This window comes from Salvia hispanica, chromosome 3, assembly GCF_023119035.1.
Source record: "Salvia hispanica cultivar TCC Black 2014 chromosome 3, UniMelb_Shisp_WGS_1.0, whole genome shotgun sequence".
Classification (NCBI taxonomy): domain Eukaryota; kingdom Viridiplantae; phylum Streptophyta; class Magnoliopsida; order Lamiales; family Lamiaceae; genus Salvia; species Salvia hispanica.
In genome coordinates this window covers 33,384,310-33,404,923 of record NC_062967.1, presented here as the reverse complement: position 1 = coordinate 33,404,923, position 20,614 = coordinate 33,384,310, and the positions used below count along the sequence as shown (strand labels likewise).

General features: G+C 33.6%; 3 protein-coding genes across 5 annotated transcripts; all 3 read right to left on the bottom strand.

Annotated features, from left to right (window-relative positions):
- Positions 1 to 5,785: 5,785 nt before the first annotated feature.
- LOC125212227 (late embryogenesis abundant protein Dc3-like) lies at positions 5,786 to 6,961 on the bottom strand. Its single transcript, XM_048112327.1, has 2 exons — positions 6,829 to 6,961; positions 5,786 to 6,294 (listed from the first exon to the last, which is right to left on the bottom strand). The coding sequence occupies exons 1-2, from the start codon at positions 6,880 to 6,882 to the stop codon at positions 5,917 to 5,919; spliced, it is 432 nt and encodes a 143-aa protein (XP_047968284.1). The 5' UTR covers positions 6,883 to 6,961; the 3' UTR covers positions 5,786 to 5,916.
- Positions 6,962 to 11,471: 4,510 nt separating this feature from the next.
- On the bottom strand, positions 11,472 to 15,169 carry LOC125209114 (putative cytochrome c oxidase subunit 5b-like). The gene is made up of 6 exons (XM_048108722.1): positions 14,871 to 15,169; positions 14,658 to 14,737; positions 14,543 to 14,593; positions 12,570 to 12,636; positions 12,377 to 12,456; positions 11,472 to 11,816 (listed from the first exon to the last, which is right to left on the bottom strand). The coding sequence occupies exons 1-6, from the start codon at positions 15,019 to 15,021 to the stop codon at positions 11,748 to 11,750; spliced, it is 498 nt and encodes a 165-aa protein (XP_047964679.1). The 5' UTR covers positions 15,022 to 15,169; the 3' UTR covers positions 11,472 to 11,747.
- Positions 15,170 to 16,110: 941 nt separating this feature from the next.
- On the bottom strand, positions 16,111 to 20,162 carry LOC125212158 ((6-4)DNA photolyase). Of its 3 annotated transcripts, XM_048112245.1 has the most exons (15): positions 19,648 to 20,162; positions 19,172 to 19,243; positions 18,939 to 19,019; positions 18,668 to 18,847; positions 18,523 to 18,594; positions 18,188 to 18,274; positions 18,008 to 18,106; positions 17,840 to 17,923; positions 17,511 to 17,597; positions 17,328 to 17,399; positions 17,132 to 17,245; positions 16,930 to 17,017; positions 16,753 to 16,848; positions 16,448 to 16,629; positions 16,111 to 16,307 (listed from the first exon to the last, which is right to left on the bottom strand). In XM_048112245.1, exons 1-14 carry the CDS (start codon positions 19,984 to 19,986, stop codon positions 16,451 to 16,453), a joined length of 1,650 nt encoding a protein of 549 aa, XP_047968202.1. In that variant the 5' UTR covers positions 19,987 to 20,162; the 3' UTR covers positions 16,111 to 16,307; positions 16,448 to 16,450. The 3 variants fall into 3 exon arrangements, with proteins under 3 accessions (XP_047968202.1, XP_047968201.1, XP_047968203.1); XM_048112244.1 differs by having other exon boundaries at positions 16,111 to 16,629; XM_048112246.1 differs by having other exon boundaries at positions 16,111 to 16,629; positions 18,668 to 18,817.
- Positions 20,163 to 20,614: the final 452 nt, after the last annotated feature.

Below are 20,614 nucleotides of genomic sequence, written 5' to 3'. Positions count from 1 at the left end.
CAATTTGTATAAAAATTATTCTTTTAATGTATATAATAGTATTTATTAGTTAAAATATACATAAATTTATAAACATAAGCAATCGATAATGATAAACAACTAATGAATATACAAAAAAGATAGAAGATAGAGTAGTAGGAGTAATATAGACAAAAGAATGATGTGAGATCTATCATATAGTAGTTATAAATAATGACTTTTATCCCACATTGAAAGAAAGAGTAACACATCCAAGAATGTGCAATTATAAAAAAGAATAATCCAATACACTCTCTTTCAGTTGAAGTATTGATATTTTAAAAATCAAAAGGTTTAACTTTAAGTATGAGCAATTGAATATTTTTTTTTTATCTTTGTCTTTTTTTGTCTTTATTATGTATAAAATAAAATATGCATAAATAAAATTCAAACAATAAGGTGAAAATTACAATTTTATTGATAATAAATTTGAACAAGACTAAAAGTTACAACTTATAATGATTATAATTTACTTATAAAAATTAATAAACAATTAACAATACTTTAACAATACTTTAAGTTAGACCTTTGATTTATAAAATGTCAATATTAAAGTTGGATTTGAAATTTTGAGGCTTTAATTTGGAAGATAGTGTGTATTGGATTATTCTCTTTTATAGTTATACATTCTTAGATGTGTTACTCTTTCTTTCAATGTGGGATAAAAGTCATTATTTATAACTATATGATAGATGTCTCATCATTCTTTGTCTATATTAATACTCTATCTTTTATTATTATTATTTAACAACAAATATTATTACATGAACTATTATTCATTGGTTATTTATCGATATCAATTTGCTTATGTTTAAATTTATGTACATGTCAACAAATAAATACTATTATACACATAAAGATTAATTATAACACAAATTGTATAAATCTAATGATAACCATTATACAAATAATTATTTTTCTATATACAATCATATTTGTCAATAATTATTTTTTTTATCAATCAAGAATATATTCAAATAATAATTTCTTATATATATATATTATACAAAAAATAAAGAAAAGTAGAAGACCAAAGAAAGTTTTGTATCCCAGATTGGAAAAAGATGAATGAATACTCTAAACATGTAGTTATAAAAGAAAATACTTCAACACATTTTGTCTCATATCGAAAGTTTAACCTAAAACATTCAAGGATGTCTCTATAAAAGAGAAATAACCAAGAATGGTTTCACAGAATTCACAAGCCCATCAAATATATGGGTTTTTATGAATTTCTTATATTCTTATATTCATTTATCATTTATTTGTGAAAGTTGTTTTTTATATATAAAAATCAATTTTTATAAAAAATAAAAAAAAAGTTAATTGAACCGGCGGTTCTAGTTTCACATTTTGTTAAACCTAAACCGGCCCGCTAGAACCGCCGAATCGCCGCCGGTTCCGGTTTGTGAAGCGGCGGTTCCGAAACCCTAACTATGCAGATGGTGTAGAATAGCAAGAAATGGAAGAACCATGAATCTAGAGAGAGAAAAGAATGATCTTGAATTCTTCGGAGTTCTTCAGAGTGATTACTAGCTAATACACAATGATCATTTATGGTAAAATCCTAATTTATTAATTTGGGAGTGAACAGGAAGAAAAAAGAAGAGAGTTAACGGTGTTAGAAGGATTTAACGGAATATATATATTTGGAGCACTAAGTAAACTTTTGTATGAAACACGTAAACTTAAAACTTTTTGTACTAAATTGAAACATTGGTGAAACATTTTGTATGTATTATTTAATTACCTCTAAAAAACATTATTATGACTTTAATTAGGGGTGTGCATTCGGGTTTCGGTTTGGTTTTTTGCCCAAACCAAACGAACCCGAAAAATCGAATTTCCTTGAAAATCAAAATCGAACCGAACCGAACAGAAAAACCGAAAAACCGAACTAAAAGAGCCGAATTAAACCAAAAAACCGAAATTTTCAATAAAAACCGAAAAAATATGGAGTATATATTAATATATATATATATATAACTTATTTATTTTATATATACTAATATAATATAAATATACTCCCTTCGTCCCACTTTAGGAGTCTCGGTTGAGTTCGGCACGAGTTTTAAGAAATACAAAGGAAAGTTGATGAAAAAAGATAGTGGAATGTGGGTCCTACTTTTATATATTAGTTTTATAATAAAATGTGAGTGGAAAAAAGTGAGTGGAATGTGGGGCCTGTTACCAATTATGGAATATTCCAACCGGGACTCCTAAAGTGGGACACTCAAAAGTAGTAAACTGGGACTCCTAAAGTGGGATGGAGGGAGTATAATATAAAATTAGTAATACGGGGAGCATTAAACTCCTTTTAACCTTTAAGATACTATTTCCTTCTTAATCACTTCCATTAGATTAGAGTAGTGGACGGTCAAGATTAGATTTATGAATTTAATGCCGCATTGCATTATGAGTAGTATTCTGTGCATTATGAGGTTATAATAGTAAAAATGTAATGTCTGGAAACGTTTCAAAACGGAAGGTCCGATAATTAAGCGGGCTTTTCATAGACCTTCCAACTTCTTACTCTCTCTCATTCTATCACGTCAAACCACGATCAAAACAACTTCTTTCCCTTTTCAAACCCATTCAAACCCTAGCCGCCGTCGACAACTAGTCTCTCATTCGATTCTCACTGTGAAAATCGACCGTGGGTGGACGATTGCGAGTCTCAAAGTTCCGATTTTAGTTCGCGGGCGCCGTCGGACAACAATTCATCTCCGATTTTCATAAAGGGTAAGCTTATAAAGTCGCGATTTTTAGTTTGATTTCTTTGAAAAAATGTGGAACTGTGAGCATTAGAAGATGGGTTATGAATATTTGGATGTTTATTGTTGGTTTCTGAATTGTATTTGGTTTGATGTTAGTTTTTTGGGTTGAATTCGTCCTGAATTTGTCGATTTTGCTTTAGGTTTGGGTATAGGTTGTATGTTTGTTGGTTCCGTAGACGAATGAGCTATCGTTCTGTGTAAAATCTAAAATGGTTTCTGTTGTTGTTGTGTTTGTTAGCGTTGGGATGTCGAAAAGAGGTCGCCCATACAAAAGTCAGCCGACGCAATCCGAAGGTGAGAATGCTGCGCCATTTTAACACTCTGCAAGTTTCTTGTCTTCCATTTTGGTGCATTATTCAGTTTTTTTTTTTTTTTGCATTTGTATCATTATTATTAGCATTATAAGTTTATTATATCTCTTTTCAATTGTTGTTTGAAGTGTTGTCCTTTGTTGTCACAATATTATGCACATATGCTGCATTATTTGGTTGAAAATGAACATTATTTGTTCATTGTGTTTACGGATAATAATATGTACATTGGTTACATTGAAACAGTTTCAAATATGTACATTATTTGGTTAATAATATGCATTATTTAGTTGAAAATGTATATTATTAAGTAATGGTGTGTACGTTTTTAAGTATAAGCTAAATTGTACTATTTCTAAGTTTGAATCTTTGTATTAGTTACCCAATTTGTAATAGTAAATATTTGCATTATTAAGTTCATATTATGCATTATTATGCTGATATTATGCATTACATAGTAGACATTTTACATTATTGAGAAAAGGTGTCTATCTATGCATCGGATAAATTGATTTTTATGCATTATTTACTCATTAGTTAACATTAATGTGCAAAATTTTGTGCATTACAGAAAACTCATGGAATATATGTCTCTTTCTTTTTTTTGGTCAGCAAGTAAGCAGCGTCGCGTTGATTTTGATGAAGCAGTAGATGATGTAATTCTAATTGTATTAGCCCAGAAGCTTCGGCATAGATTATCGGAGGACAAAGCAAAGACCAGTACATCCCGTAAAGAGTGGATAGGATGTATGGGGTGGAGAAGTATGGGGAGTGATCGTATGGATACTTTATGGATATGATGTTTTTTTGGGATTGGAACACTGTTTTTTTTCCTTTTTTTTTTTTTGTTTTGATAGCTTAATGTTGGAAGTGATAATATCAGACTTGTTGGTTAGCTAGTTGTGAACAATTTCAAGTTTTATGAACTTGTGCAAATTAAGCTTCTATTGTGGAGAACATTCTGGTATAACGAACACTACACATAAAAACAAAACAACATGCATATCAGAATTTATAGTCATTATATGCCATAAATCATACATTACGGAAAAGAATGAATGCATTATACACTGATATTCATACATTACATAAATTGTGAAATACAATACAGCAGACCCTATTAGAAAATAAGACCCTATTAGAAAATAAAGTCTGAAATCTTTTGATGGAGAAAATCAAGCTACTTACCATAACTAAATTAAATGTGAAAGATAATAAGGCCCTTTTCGATTATTTTAATGAATATAATTTAATTAATCAGGACCTATTTTGGGCCATTAGATCTTGCAAATGGATGAACAAGATTAAAAAGGAAAAAGAACAAAATATGAGAAAAGTATATGAATACATCCCTATATAATACATATTATATAAAATATATTAAAAGAAAATATATTATATATATGATATAATATATTTAAATTAATAGAATAAGTATATAAAATATTATATTTAAATTATAATTTGGTTTTTCGGTTTTTCTTCTTTTTTTTTCGCCCAAACCGAACCGAACCGTACCGACAGATTTTTTTTTAAAATTTTTTAAAACCGAACCGAACCAAAAAATCGAAAAAACCGAACCGAATTTCAAAATTTCGGCTTGGTTCGGTTCGGATATTCGGTTTTCAATTTTTTTCCTCGCCCCTAACTTTAATAAACAACTTATACGAGGGCCTATTATTCAGCAAATTGTTTTTGTGATTAATTAAACAGTAAACACTGACAAAATAAGAGTAATAAATAGAGATGGGAAGACTAGAAAAGTTAGGTTGAGTTTTCCTTGAACAAAGGAACATAATAGACATATAGTCATTTAGACAAAAACAAACCAAATTAAATTTTTAAAACATAATTTGCAATCGTATTAGAATTTAGATATGTGACAAACAATCAAATCAAAATCAAGACTAACTAAGATGTCTACTTTGAGTTTAGTACACGTTAAATATCGACAAATAATTAAATCTAGAAAGAAAAAAAATGATGTCTCACTCATTGGAGATGAGATTATAAAAGTTACTGTTAAATCTAGAAAGGAAAATTTATATCTCACTTATTGGATGAGATGAGATGAGATGAGATGAGATTCTAGTAGAATGCATTTAAAATTTTAAATACAGAGAGAAACAATAAAACTTTAGTGATGGCTCTTTCACATAATGATGTGTGACATATCTTCATTGGGTGTACTAAAAATGAAAACGAGACATGTGGGAGGACTCGAGAAAGTAAAATATCGAACTCATTCTATAATTTTGGATTCGATTAAACGATTTTGTCTTCTTCTTTATGGGGTAGAGATGATCCGCGATTTTCAAGAAGGGAACTTCATATTAAAGAAGCAAATTTCACCAACCATGATGACAACGTTCAATATTTCAATTTCATACATTTTTAAAATTTCCTCCATATAAACAATAAATATTTAATCATTCATATTTATTTTTCGATTAATCACCTTCTATAGAATTAATTAATAGTAACACTCAAAAGGATATTTTCACAAAATCAATTTTTTATTTTTGTTGAAGATGTATCCATAAAAAAAATGATAACACGCATTGCAACATGCCAACATCTATGGAACATATGATCCTATTATCCCTATTGATTCAACTATCAAAATGACACACGCAATTTAATTAAAGTTCACATTAAAATTAAACGAGAACAAAAACAAAAGAGAAGTATCAAGTTTTATTGCAAACACACTTAAAATTAAACACCCCCTAAGAAAAGAGGGAGAGAGATTTCCAAAGTCGGTTTCTTACTAAAAAAAAAAGCAAGAAGAAAACCACATAAAAACAAACTTAATAATTAGTATCATCTCTCTTCTTAAGCACAACATCTTCATCATCCTCCTCCGCCATCCCGAAAGTGTGCTTCACCGCATCGGCAGCCCCCTGCGCCATCCCCTTCACCTGCTCCCCGGTCTTCTGCAGAAACCCTCCCGTCTTCTCCTTCCCAGCAGCGGCCGTCTCCCTGCCCGATTCCGCCATCTGCGACGCCTTCTCCTTAGTGGCCTCCGCCGCTGAGGCGGCCTTGTCCTTGGCCGCCTGCGCGTAGCTCCCCGTCTGCTCCTTGGTCTCGCGGCCGCGCTCCTTCGTTGCGTCTGCGGCCTCCGAGGCCTTGTCCCTCGCCGCCTCAGCCTTGTCCTTCACCGCATCCATCGCACGCCCGGTTTTCTCCTGCATTTATTTATCAACTAATTACTTAATAAGTCCAACGTCCCACAATAAAAATATTGAACAAAAGTCTTATTTCATTTCATATTCTATAACTTATTCCTCTCATATTTTGTTACTACCTCCGTCCCTGAAATTTGTCCCATTTTTTCCATTTTCGTCCCTCTCTAAAATTTATCTCATTTCACTTTTACCATTTTTAACAGTAGATCCCATATTCCACTAACTCATTCTTAATCACATTTTATTATAAAATTATTATATAAAAGTAGAACAACAATCCACTGACTTTTTCAATTAATTTTTCATTACATTTTTTAAAACCCGTGTCGGATCAAACTGGGGCAAAGTTTAGAAGATGGAGGTAGTATAAAACTCATATATATAATTAAAACTCATATTTCACTAACTTATTCAAGTTAGTCTCTTTGCCTTTCTTAAAATTCATGCAATAACTAAATAAGACTCCTATTCTGAAAAGAAGGAAATACTAAAATAGTGAATAACAGAGGGAATCATGAGAGAGAGGAGAGTTGCCTGAGCATGGCCCTTGGCTTCACCAGCTCTGTAGCTTTGCTCGTGAGAAGACATTTTTTTGGGATGATTTGAGTGAAAATATTGACTTTGATTTGAAGGTGTTTGTTGTTGGAAAGCAAAGAGTTGAATATATTGAGGTAAGAAGGAACGGAATTGCATTGGATATATATAGAGTTTCCTGGGAAACAAGGAGGTGCCACGTGTTTACTTGTGTGACGCGTGTACGTGTGATTCAGCACTCAGCTTTTACTTCGTTTCTACTTTATCATTAAAAATTCGAAGTAAAGAAATTATGCAGACTAACTTTAGAGTAATTAATTACTCTTAAATTTGAAACAAAATAATTACAAAATTCAAATTGAGAAAGATAGTACTGCTAGTAACTGTATTCTAGTTAGTTTACTTATCTCTCTATTATTACGGTGTATGTATTGTATCCATTTAAACCATTCTTCAGCATAATATGGAGATGTTATTAACATCAGATACAAGAAAAGATAAATTTGATGGACCCTATAACATGATAGACTACAGTAAAAATTTATGTCAAAAGTCAAAACCATATGAACCTACCTCACTTTTGATGAAATTATATAATTGAGTACTTCATTAGCTAGTGATCAAGAGACTATCAAAATGGCTAAATCAAATATATACATTTATAATAACTCAGCTTAGGGAACAAATTAATTTAAAAAAAATCACTAGACTCATATTACAAGTACAAAAGATAATGGCCAGTTTGGGGTGTAAATGGCTAAAAAAATTGCCTTTCAAACAAAATACATCAATCCATAAGTTGACAACACCACCTTGAATTCCTTGGAACTACATTAGTAGTTGAGCAATTCGCTTCCTGCTTCAAAATTTTGAAGCTTGCAGAACTGCAACTGTGCCTCCATCAAAATTTCTAAATATCTAACTCCATTTTTTTTTAGTAAACGAATTTAAATTTAAATGCTGCACCACGGAGGACTCGATTGTGAGGCCAAAGGTATTATCCTCTCTATCGCTTGGTCTACTCACACACAAAATATCTTACTCTATAATTCCTTGCTTAGTTGTCATCTATCTGAACTGTTAAAAGCATATAACTGCATAATCAAATGTAAACTAGTTCCACGTTGATAGAATATGTGAGAATTTAAAAGCATAATTAATCACAAGTACATCATGCATTGTCAAAGTAAAACATTATTGGTGAAAAACATAATTACTGTTACTCACACTTCAATTGATAAATTATTTATTCTATAATTAATAAATTAAAAATATTATTTTAATTAATGGATTATGAATAGAGTTGAGAAGTATAACATATTTCACATTAGTATAACATATTTCACATTTTACTACTATTAGAGATTTTGTAAAACATTCTTTTTTCGTTATTGGATCATGATTAATTAAGATTAACCTCAAAAAAATTTAAAAAATTAAGATGTTAGGGATGAATTCGAATACAATTGGAAAGTTAAATCTATTGCAAAATATGTTTCGTGCCTCTCTTAGAGATAGACTTGCTTATTCGACTGGTTCTGGTTCTAACCAAATTGGTTGACCGGTTTCAATTTTTCATAAACCATGGTAGTGGAACCGATTTGTAATATTAATCAGAATGTATTTGTAATTTTAAATACTTTAAATATGAAAAACATAATAATTCAACATATAAAAATATAACAAATACTAATACCTAAAAATTCAAATAAACACAAAAAATACAAACCAACAACCAACAATATTCATGTCGTTAGTTGATGGGTAAGAGTGATGTCAAGTGTACTATGTCGTAAAGAATCATCAAACGAATTAACAAATATTAGGTCAGACTAATTTATGTTGGCAATTTTTTTTAAAATAAAAATAGAAGTTCTAAAATTTGGCATTTTTCTTATGTAAAAAGAAGTTTTAAAACTGAAATTTCATTTTCCCTTTTTTGGCTAAACATTTATTCAATGAGATTTCCAATACTAAATAATCTTGTTGTGACTTTTTTGCTTAAAACAGAAAAATTAATAAATTATTCACAAACAAGTTAAATCGCATGTTAAATGAATTATTACATCAAATTTGTTAAAATATTAAATTTCTATTATTTCAAATGATCTTGTACTTATGGAAAAACAAACTCATGATATTCTACTCATAGTAGTTAGTTTATCAAATTGAATGGAAAATAATTGTAGATCATTCAAAGCATAAAAGTGTTAGCATTTTAAATACTTCAGAAAATAGAGTTCGTAAATTTAACATGGTTTAGACCTAAAATTCTGTCAATGATTCAAATTATTTCATTTCAATTCAATATTAATTATATTAAGTTAGATTTATTAGTATATTAAATTATATAAAAAAAATTGAATTGTAATCCAGTTCTCAGTTAAGAACCATAACCGTTTTTTTAAAATGGAACCGGTACCCACTGGCGGATCGAGCTTAGGATAAGGGGTACCCAAATATTTGTCAACATAATATTATATTCAGATTTCTCATTACCAAAAGTGTTAGTGGTGCAGTGGTTGGGGGCGTATTTTATCCATTCCGAGACCTGAGATCGATTTATGTTAATCTCAAGTCTATTTTCATTTATATTAGATAGTTATTTTAGGAAGTTTTTTTTTACTCCCTATGTCACACTTTCCTTTTAAGTTTGTCTCACAAAAGATGTCACATTTCTCTTTTTTAGAAAAAATTCTCTCTCACATGAATATAAAAATTATATTTTCTCTCTCTATTTAACACACAAAACAAAACCTCCTAAAATCTCCTATGTCCCACAAAAGATGTCACACTTTCCTTTTTAGTTTGTCCCACAAAAGATGTCACATTTCCCTTTTTAGAAAAAGTTCTCTCTCACATGAATATAAAAATTATATTTTCTCTCTCCATTTAACACACAAAACAAAACCTCCTAAAATCTCGTGTCGTCCCACAAGTGTGACATCTTTTGTGGGACGGAGGGAATACTATTTTGTGGTAGTAGTTTTATATGTATTTGTATAAAATTTACTTTTTTATTTATATTTTAATGAATCATTTTTAAAATATTGTATATTTATTTACCATAAAATTCGTACCCCCAATTTAAAAGGTCTAGATCTGCCACTGCCGGTACTATTTTGTGGTAGTAGTTTTATATGTATATGTATAAAATTTACTTTTTTGTTTATATTTTAATGAATAATTTTTAAAATATTGTATATTTATTTACCATAAAATTCGTACCCCCAATTCAAAAGTCTGGATCTGCCACTGCTGATACCAGTACTAGTACCAGAACCAGAACCAATTCTTCGATTCTCGGTTCCTCAATTAACCGGCTGGTTCCGGTTCCGGTTCCGATTAACCAAGAACTGGAGAACCGTTCAAGAACCAAGATGCTTGATCTCATTCCCAAAACACTCAAATAATTGCCACTTACTTTATATTTTTCCCATAACACCCTCCAAAAAAAATTGAATTCACCAAAATAAGCTAGCAACATATCAACATTTGGAGACGGTAACGTTAATATTCTTGGGAGAAATCTATAAATAGAGCACACAAGTTAGGAATCTACCCGGTGTAAGATGTCATGAGCATCTTTAGAGAAGTTTTTGCAATAATAACGCAATCTACCTACTACCCCAATAACATGCTTCTTGTTAGTTCTCGAGTCAGTATTCAATTCGAAACTAAATGGTTCCCAACATTCTTTTGGGACTGATATTAATTAAACAATCAATGAACTTTCATCTGACGCTATTCAACATTATCTTCTTGGAGCTCAACATTAATCTTCATAATCATGTCTCAGCAATTCATGTCAATGACAAACACAAACTAGTTTTACTCTTATTCAATGCACATTTATTAAATTCAGAAAACAAGGAGTAATTTATATTTTTATTATATAAATTATTACTATTGGCAATAAAGTAGTAATAATACATTAGATAAAAGCAGTCTGGTTAAACAAAGTTGAATTCATTTGATATCATTTTATAGGCTTACAAGGTGTTGAGTCAATGACTAAGCTTTCATCAACACAATTGATCCATTGATCATTACTACTTGGTTAAAATTTTGACTAAACTATTTCCAGATTTTTTATACTCCCTCCGTCCTAAGATAAGTGACCTGTATTCCTTTTTGAGGTGTCTCACTATAAGTGACTTATTTCCATTTTTAGCAAAAAGTCATCTCTCTTACTTTATTCTCCACCTACTTTATTCTCTCTTCTCTCATCTACTTTTCCTTCTCTCATACTTTACTCTCTCCACTTTAACTTATTTAAATATCATTCCTTAAATCCCGTGCCCAAAAGAAGTAGGTCACTTGACGGAGGGAGTATAAGATTTTTACTAAGCTAGAAATAATATCTAGATCTTTTTCCCTTTTGATTTATGTTCTACAACTCGAATTATCTTCAAAATATATTTTATCCAATGAGATGAGCATAATATCGATAATGAGATGCAAATAAATAGTATAACTGGAAAATAAATTCATGAAACATTAAAAGGTTCAGAAAGGTTTTTGAAATAATCGAACAAATTGAAAACAGATTAGTAATATCATTCCACATGTAAAGTTGAAATTAATAAGAAAAGTTATTTAATTCTAAACAAAAAAACATAGAGAAAATGGCACGAGCATGGTAGCTCTAAATGCATATCTTCACGTTTGAAGACGATATATTTGGCATAAATTATTTTGAGTGTTATTTGGAGTGGCGGAATGAGCCATCATGCTTTAAAGCCCCAAAACCAAGAGAAACAATTTCAATTGTTGCCAAAGCAACACCAAGACTAAAATATCCTTTAGAAAACCAAGCAAAATCAATAATATTGTCCTGAAGAATATTACAAGATCCATCATTCTCTCGCCTGAACAAGTCTTTCTTTTACCAGCAAAATCTATGACCGTATCGACTTTCAGTGGTGATGATCATCTTCGTCATCCCCGTGTCCATCGGGAGGTCCACCGGGGCCCACCACTTCAAGCTGTCAACAAATAAAGGGGTCATGACATTTTTGGGCAATAACTGTGAGGAGTTCCAAAAGCATACATAAGAATAAAATGGCTTATCTTTTAACACATTAATTTCTAATTTCTGTTTCAATATGCTCTTAAAAAGCATTCCAAATAACAATGACATTAACAAACGGTTTCCTTATAGAACTTCGAATGTCTAACAAGGCATCCTTTTCCACATGGCATAAAAAGACCAAGCTATTTACAATAAAATAATATCATAGAGACAAAAGCAGGGTATTAAATCTTTCATGCTTCCCAGCATTTAAATACCGGAAATCAAAAGTGATTCAGCATTTGCGACAAATCAGGTCTGAAAACGAACAAGAAAGGTAAACTGCACCTAGTTTGATATACTTAAGAACGGTAAAACATATTGTTGCTATGAAATCATAGTTACGTTCATTAGATTAAAAAATATAGCAAAACTGTAGATATGTCATGCAAAGACTAAGGATGAATGAATTATTAACAAGTCCACGAGGTTGGCATAGTCCCCACATATGCTAGTAAATTTAGTGTGACTTACCACAAAGTACTGTGAGCATACTGGGCATTCATGTGGCTTACCCTTCTCCAGCCAAAACCAAACTACGTCATGCTCATCCTCTGAAAAATTACAGGTGCAGATCATATGGTCAGAGACTCAAGGTGCATGCAGAAATAGAACAGTTGTATAGTAAAAAAAAAAAGATACAAAAGATAGACGCATATTGGCTTACCGCCTTCATCGCCAGGACATCCCACAATTCTTTTGTCGTAATAAGACTTGATCACAGCAGGTTCTTCCTGCCAGCAACCACAGGTTGAGATGAGCATAAAATTTAATATATACACACACAGACTTCATCCATAAGTTAATGTCTAGGTTATTCTTTGTTCCAAACTTCCAATATTTTTTTAATGCATCGGGATGGACTACTCAACACAAACTACCAAACGAGATGCTAAATACAATATTCTGGCTTTCTGCCCAGAGATCACCTGTCACTACTGCACTCGACTAGTTGCTAGTTCCACATGAGCAAACCACCAACAGTAAGGAATAAGCAGAACTAAAATAGAAGCACAGAAATTACAACTGGTTGGGTTTAAGGTTGGCTTAATAGGATAGGGAAGGGAACTGGCTCTCAATATAGATTTTAATGGACTTAGTTCATCACCTACTCAAGTTAAGGCCTTTTCGGAAAATATGTTAGACCTGCTTTATTTTTATGAATATCAAAGATGCATTTAATGAAACATATCACCATAATCTTCTAAATAAGAGACAATAGAGTTACTGACAAGGACCATTACTTCATTTAAAATGCAATAATTACAATAAATAACAGATAGAAATTTACAAAGTCATGTAAATCTTTTACCATGAAAAATTTCAAAATGCATATTTCTCTTATACACTAAACATATACTTATAATCTTTGTTAAAAATATTATTTCCATGCTAAAATATGTGAGAGCTAATGAAGTACACATTTTTATGACCATAGATATACACAATACGAACACATAATGAAGCACACAATTTTACGAGCTTAGATATTCATCATACAAATACATACAACAACATTTGAATGGTATTAGCAGGATTTCAACTAAGTCAATACTCAATAACTATCCCCAAAACGGTTACTTTCTCAACCACAACAAGGCAGCTCATTGTTTTGACGTGATTGTTTTGGATTTGCACTTTGCTGAGATAGACTTAGCCAACTAAAAGACAAAGGGTAGGTGTAGGAAGGATGAACATTGATTATTGCCTCTTTAATCAACACAACCAAGAAAACCTGGGTGAATGCAGCATGCCAAAAGTAGGACTGGGGATCAACATTGCATTTCACTTCGTCTACTGAACCAGCGCACTGGTGGTAAATTTGAGTAAAGAAGCACATTTGTTTTTAACATCCGGATATGGAACTTTCAAATTTCAATTCAATATTTAAGTATCATAATTCATTGTTACTCTTTTTGGTATGAGGGGTAACTGAAAGGGAGACACATATCTACTAACTACCATGAGACAAGGCCTAGAAACATTTGTTTTGCATCAGGTAAACATATCAACATTCACATGCATGTAGCACTAGTTTAATAAGAATGTGCAAATATGCAAGTCAATCCTTTGAAAATACCTTTGAAATGCACTAAAGTGATTATTCATCTCTCTCTCTCTCTCTCTCTCTCTCCTCCACACACACAGAGAGTTCTTGTGATCATTTACTAGAGTATTATATGAGACACATATTGATGTAAAAAGGCCACAAAGCAACTCAAGATGGTCCTTCAGATTTTTCTTGGTTATGCACCTATCTATTAAGATTAAACAGCAGATTTTCCAAACATAATACTCCTAGATAAACAATACTGCTACTTACTAACTTTTAAAGAGCCACAATAGCTATAAGCACAGCAATTATATAGTGGCTCCTGTGGCATGTCTCTATATTCATTATTCAAAACATAATCTTACAGCACAGTGTCCAATACTCATTAAGTCCGAGCTAAGATAGGGCGCCTTCCCATTAAACCCAATATTGATCTGCCACGTCACACTTTAAATATCCTTCTCATCAAAATTAATACAACACAGAACTTCTAATCACTAGTAGACTATTAAGAGCCTAAGAAAATCTCGTAGCAGATAAAACATGGACCGAAATTGTAGCTATAACAAAATGATTTATGGACTAACCTTTGTTCCAAATGGACCAGACGGATGGTTAATTTCCAGAATGTCCCTTCCCTGAACCAAACAAAACTCTGGTAAGATAAACAACACCAAACAAAAAACAGCAAAAATGACGCACTTCAATCTCGGCCTGAAGCTCTTCACGCTCATGACCAGTAGCAATCGGCACTATATCCTCTACTTTTTTAGGCACATTCCCTATCAATAAACAGCATTGACTTATAATCACCAAACAGCCAAAAGGAAAAACGCGCAAACACTTGAAATAACATTCACATTCACGCGAACCGAAATCGAAGAGAAAAGATCCTGAAAAGGGCAGAAATTAGACCGGATTCAGAAGAGAAGAGGCGAGAAAAAACGGGGGCCGAACGGACGACATTCTCCGATGGTCTGGAAGATCCGAGGGAGAATTGGGCGGTTTTGGAAGCGGATCGGGGCGGGGCGAGAGTGCGGAGGCGGACAGCGAGGCGTGTGAACATGATTCGGATCCGATTGTGGCCTCGGAAGATCACCCCCCTTTGATTGGTGACAGCTTGTTTCTCTCTCTAGAAAAGCAAATGTTGGTTGTAGAAAGGTAAAAGTTGGGAGACGAGTGAGCGGCGGCGGCAGCGGACAGAGGGGTAGGGTGCCTCAATTTTAGCGCTTGTGTGGAGATTGTCGCACGTGTCGGATCAAATATTTTGACTAAATTTGTTTTACAAAATAAAATAAAATTATAAGTGCCCGTTCGGTTGCCGCTACTCCACCGGACTCAATCTCAGTCACTGGATTATCCAGCGTTCGGTTACCATGACAGAGCCTATCACTCGGCCCGCCGGCCCGCGTCTCTTTTATCACGGCCCGCATTGACCGACTGTTTTTGACTCTAATCTCGTGACTATCCATCTGGGCCTAACCCCTGCGACTAAAATTGTCGCATCTCTCTTCTCTCCCACCTCTGCTTCACCCCGCTGTGCACCGCCAACTATACAACAAATTATTTTGATCTATTTATTCTGTGGTCGGGTGTGAATTGTTATCGGCAGCTGATGTGCACTATTTCCTAGTATGAAAAGAAGGGCTCTGCAAAATTTGGGAAAATGGGTAGTCATGTTAATTAAATTAAATTAAATATTTAAGTTTGGGGAATGGTGATGGAGGAGGTGGTGAAAATTAAATAATTAAATAAATACTAATGCTTGTGCTATAATTATGCTTTTATATTTTGTATAGGCAGTAATCCTTTTCCACTATATGCAAATCTTATTCAATTGTCTTAAATTTATCAAATCAACCGAACAGTAATCTAAAATCTAATATTAAAATAATCCTAGATAAAGCCCGTCCTCCTCTTGTCCTATATTGCATCCACTATTATTTTATACAATAAACCGAACAGGCACTAAGTAAACGCTTGTAGCATTAGAGTACCTGCATTTTTTGACGATCTATTGTTAAATCTTGTACCTTTTTATCGTGTAATTTTTTTACAACTAACTCTGTTCGTATATTATTTGGGAATGCTTTCAGGAGCCTAGTACACGACATCTATTTTTTGTTCGTTTAAGGACGAGCACAACACTCAACGATAAAGAGAGAGTCAAATTGAAAATTAAACAAACCCTTCAACCATATTGATTCAAGTTGTTGCTCTAGTTACAACTTTGTTTAGTTGATGATGTGATGAACATGTAGCGCGGCCTAATCATCTACCATTCTCGCACCGTCCTTTTGATGATGTGCAAGTACTCATCGAATTCATTGACAGTTCCGTCATACGTGAGTTCTACAAAAGTTACATACATATATTATCACCATATGGAACTACACATATATCTCTCTAGTCTCTAGTCTCTCCTCTGCTTCAAGATTACAGACATACAAGATATTCTAAAGTAAATACTCCAATTTAAGGACAGATTGAACCTCTTAGTCAATGGTGGTCTGTTTTAGCCTTTTGGATTTGGACGGCCTCTTGTCTTCCTCATGTTTATTCCTCAGATTCTTAAGATCTTCTCCACTCAAGTTCCCCTTAAGCCTTTTGTTTAACTCATATGCTTCATATAATATCTCTTTGCATTCTTTACTAGCAAGATTATGGTCTACCACTGCATACAGATTAACCAAGATTTTTTTCAAATAAAACCTAAAAACCAGTATGTATAAATTCCGTACTGAAATTTTGGTAATGACACAATATGAGAAGATTTCATTTTAGTATGGCAACAAACCTGGCTTTGGATAATCCTTTCCAATTATGCATTTTGCTTTCACTTGTATGCTCATAGGAGCTGTCCATGGCTCATAGATATACTCCTTAGGCATGTCTGCAACACCAACGCGAGCTTCAAAGTTCAAACCATCGTGCATGAAAAGTTGAAGAATCGTAAAGCAATGTATGAGGGTACCTTTTAGTATCGGGAGAAAATGCCTGATATAATTTCCATTAGGGTCATACTTTTTCCCGAAAGAAATAGGAGAATATATACGGTTATACTGGAAAATAAAAGACAAGAAAGATGATCAGAATCAGTTAATGACCTGAGTAGTTCATGGCTTCATGCATATAACGGCAGAGTATGAAGAAAATAGGCAAGAGTTTTTGAAGACCTGATAAAAGAATGATGAGCAGGATAACCACATCCAGTTGGCGTTATTGATTGCCCAGTCCGAATCAATAAGAAGCCTTTCGAAAACATCACGTCCTTTTTCCCAATGCACAAACTGTGAAGATAGCCACAACACTGTCAACCAAAGAGTATAAACGATGTATTTGTATGTTACAGATTCTTCTGAAGTAACGTACCAGATCTCCACGGGTAAGGAAACAAGCAACACAGTGTCGGGCAAGATGGTGCATCCAGCCCCACTTCCTAAGCTGCTAGACCAAAAAGTAAGCGTAGATGTGAAGGTTGTCCAAAGCAATCCATGACAGAACTAGCAGACAAGTTGAAAGACTTGACAAGTTTGGCCAAATTTCAAATCTGACCTGCATCATTATGGAATCAATCCAAGGAAATCCGGTCCTGGCATCTCTCCAAGCAGCCAGCAGTTCATCGTCATTTTTCCATGGTATCTGTACAAAATAATTTGACTTGAAATAACAAGATATATAGCTCATGGCCTACTCTGAGACAACTATGTGGTAGTTTTCTTTCGAAAACATGCTTATATCCTATACCACTCGGAACTTGTAACGATGGAAACAAAGCATGCAACATTATTTCATGAATGATAACAGGAACAAATGAGCCTCTAATATCAAAGAATGACCAGTATTTTGTAATTCAAGGCATAAAATACAGTCTTTATTAGTACCTGTTTGCAAATTTTATTGTCCTTCATTTGATCGAAATTAGGAGTACCAAAGGCAACCGTGTAGAAGAAATCTCGCCATAACAGCTACAACAACTCAGAATGTCAGTTTGACGAATTCATGAAATTGGCTGTATACAAATGTGTGCTTTTTGCAATTTCATAACCAACCTGTCCAAGAAGGGAAACTGGGGGAGATGTGTGCTTTTTGCAATTTCTCTGAACCTCTTGTATACATTGGTAAAAGTACCTGGAAGAAAGACAGCCAAACTTCCAACAATTTGGAAACAGAAAAGATTAGGGGGATTCAAGAAAATTAAAAAAAAAATGAGAAAACTATGCATAACCTACTTTCAAGTAGGGTGATAAAACAGTTGTTGCTGGTTTTATAAATGAAGATGGATCACCCTTGGGTTTCTCAAAATTAGCAACCCACTCCTGCAAAACGAGAATTAGGAATATCATGTACAATATTTTTAGACTAAAGGGAAGCCAGCAGAATCTCAACTATGGAGTACTAAAATTTATCAAATTCCGAGGTTAACCCTTTAAATACAGGCCTAGGAGCCCAGAGTCATAGCTCAAGAGTATTTCAGAATATATTATCACAGATAGACAGATATATGCACCATAAACACAGCAACTTTAAGAAGAGTTGGGAGAATGGAGATTGTACTCATGAATACCTTGTTTTCCATAGAAGCTTTCAACCTTCTCAATCCCTCTGATTCTCCACCCTTAAAGGGGGTATTTTCATCCTGATAATCAGTGTTTGTTTGTTACAAAGAGTTTGAATTCGGCACTCTTTTTAATGAAGAAGTCATTGCATACCTCTGGTGTGTCCTCATAGCCAAGCTCCTTGATTGATGGGACTTCAATGATGGGGCAATTCCCCACATTTCCAACTGATGGGAGCCGGTTTAGATCACTAACAAGTGTAGATGAGGTCCAAGAGGGCTCCCCAGCTAGCTTGACAAAAGACTGATAAGTCAAAGGTGGCTTTCCACCGTTCTAGGATCAAACGATGAAATGGAGTTGATGAAAATAATACGTTGAAGATGAGCAGTAGGGAACCACTAAATTTTAAACAAAGCATACTAACCTTCTCTATGATATCTGCAGGATTGAAGAGTGTATGACTCACAGGAGAGTAAATCTCTATACCAGCAGCAGTAGCATATTTCTGTACGAGCCAATGTTAAACCTCTTCTTATAGAATATTGATGAAAAGTCGAAAACTGCTAAATCCTCGTGCATTCAAAGAACACATTATGGCTATTTCCCAAGTAACATTATGACTAGCAGAGAATGCATTATGATTCCAAAAACACTTACTCTGACTTTGTCATCCAAACTCTGATAATACGGCTCAGTGTCAAACTCAAAACACAGCCTCTTTATGCTCCACTGGTGTTTCAGAATGAAATAAATGACATTAGGATATACACTTACAACATATAAAGTTAGAAATACACTGCAGTGCAGAATAATCATGTCGACTAGAGCTCGGTAAATTGTCCCAAATCCCAATTTGAATATCACATATAACTTCCCAGTGCAGAATTATGATCATAATCAACGAATAGCAGGCAGTAGTTACATATTCATCGAGTGACTCCAAATACACAAGTTCAAGTGTAGAATTCCTACATTAGGGATTAGAAAGCAGATTTACACTTTAGCTTAGATGAAACTTCTGATGAAGCTACTACTTAATCTTATCTGTTCACCAAATTTAGCATCGACTGTTTCAATTCAAAACTCAGATTCAATTTCTGGAAAAAAAATCTGAAAATTGCTAAATTGAGTACCTCACTCAAGCAGCGAAACAAGATGTCGGTGGGCTCACCCTTGAGCACCAGCAAGCGCGATCCTAGTTTCTTAAGATTAAGGTCGAGATCCGCCAGACTCTCGAGCAGGAACCTGATCCGGTTCAACCCGGCCCGATTCGACCCGGGGGAAAAGGCGCTGGGGTCGGGCTCCATGTAGCGCGGATCGATCACGAAAACTGGGTACAAAGCGGTCGATCCCTTGGCCGCGTATTCCAGCGCCGGGTTGTCGTGAATGCGGAGCCCCTTCCTGAACCAAATCAGAGAGTTCGATCCGGATGGTGCCATCGTCGTCGGGTGCGAGATAGCGGGGAAGCGCATTTAGTGAATTCGGAAAGTGAGCGGTTTTTAAACTGTTGACGTGTTTCCCGCCATAAACTGCACTATTATGCGCCTAGGTGAGGTGCTTCGATAGTAGCCGTTTAACGAGGTGTTTTCCGTGTCCGATGCGCACTTGGCGCAGGATAGTGTAGCGAGAGAGGTAAATTGTTGGATTGGCTGAGAAAATGCCACGTAGCGTCTGCGCAAAAGCCTACCGCTTTATTAATGGCTATTTCAGCATTTATTTATGACTAGATTTTGAAATGGAAGGTTTTTTTTTTTTCTTGAGTCATTTTCTTTTTTAATAAAAAAAAGAGTGAACTACGTGAATGGTATCTACACGTAAATGGTATCTGATCTTTCTTTTATATCATTTTCGGTACCTATAAATCACATTTTTGGTATCTGATATAATTTTCTCCCCAAAATGCCCCTTAAAAAAATATATTTTCTCATTTATATCATAGAGGGCATTTTGGGCATACAAAAAATTCGTATCAAAAGTGATATTATAATATCTTCTCTCATTCACCTCACTCTTTATACTATTATTTTTAATCAATATTAATATTATTATTTTAGTGTTATAAATTAATAATTAATTCATTATTATTATCATTCAAATATA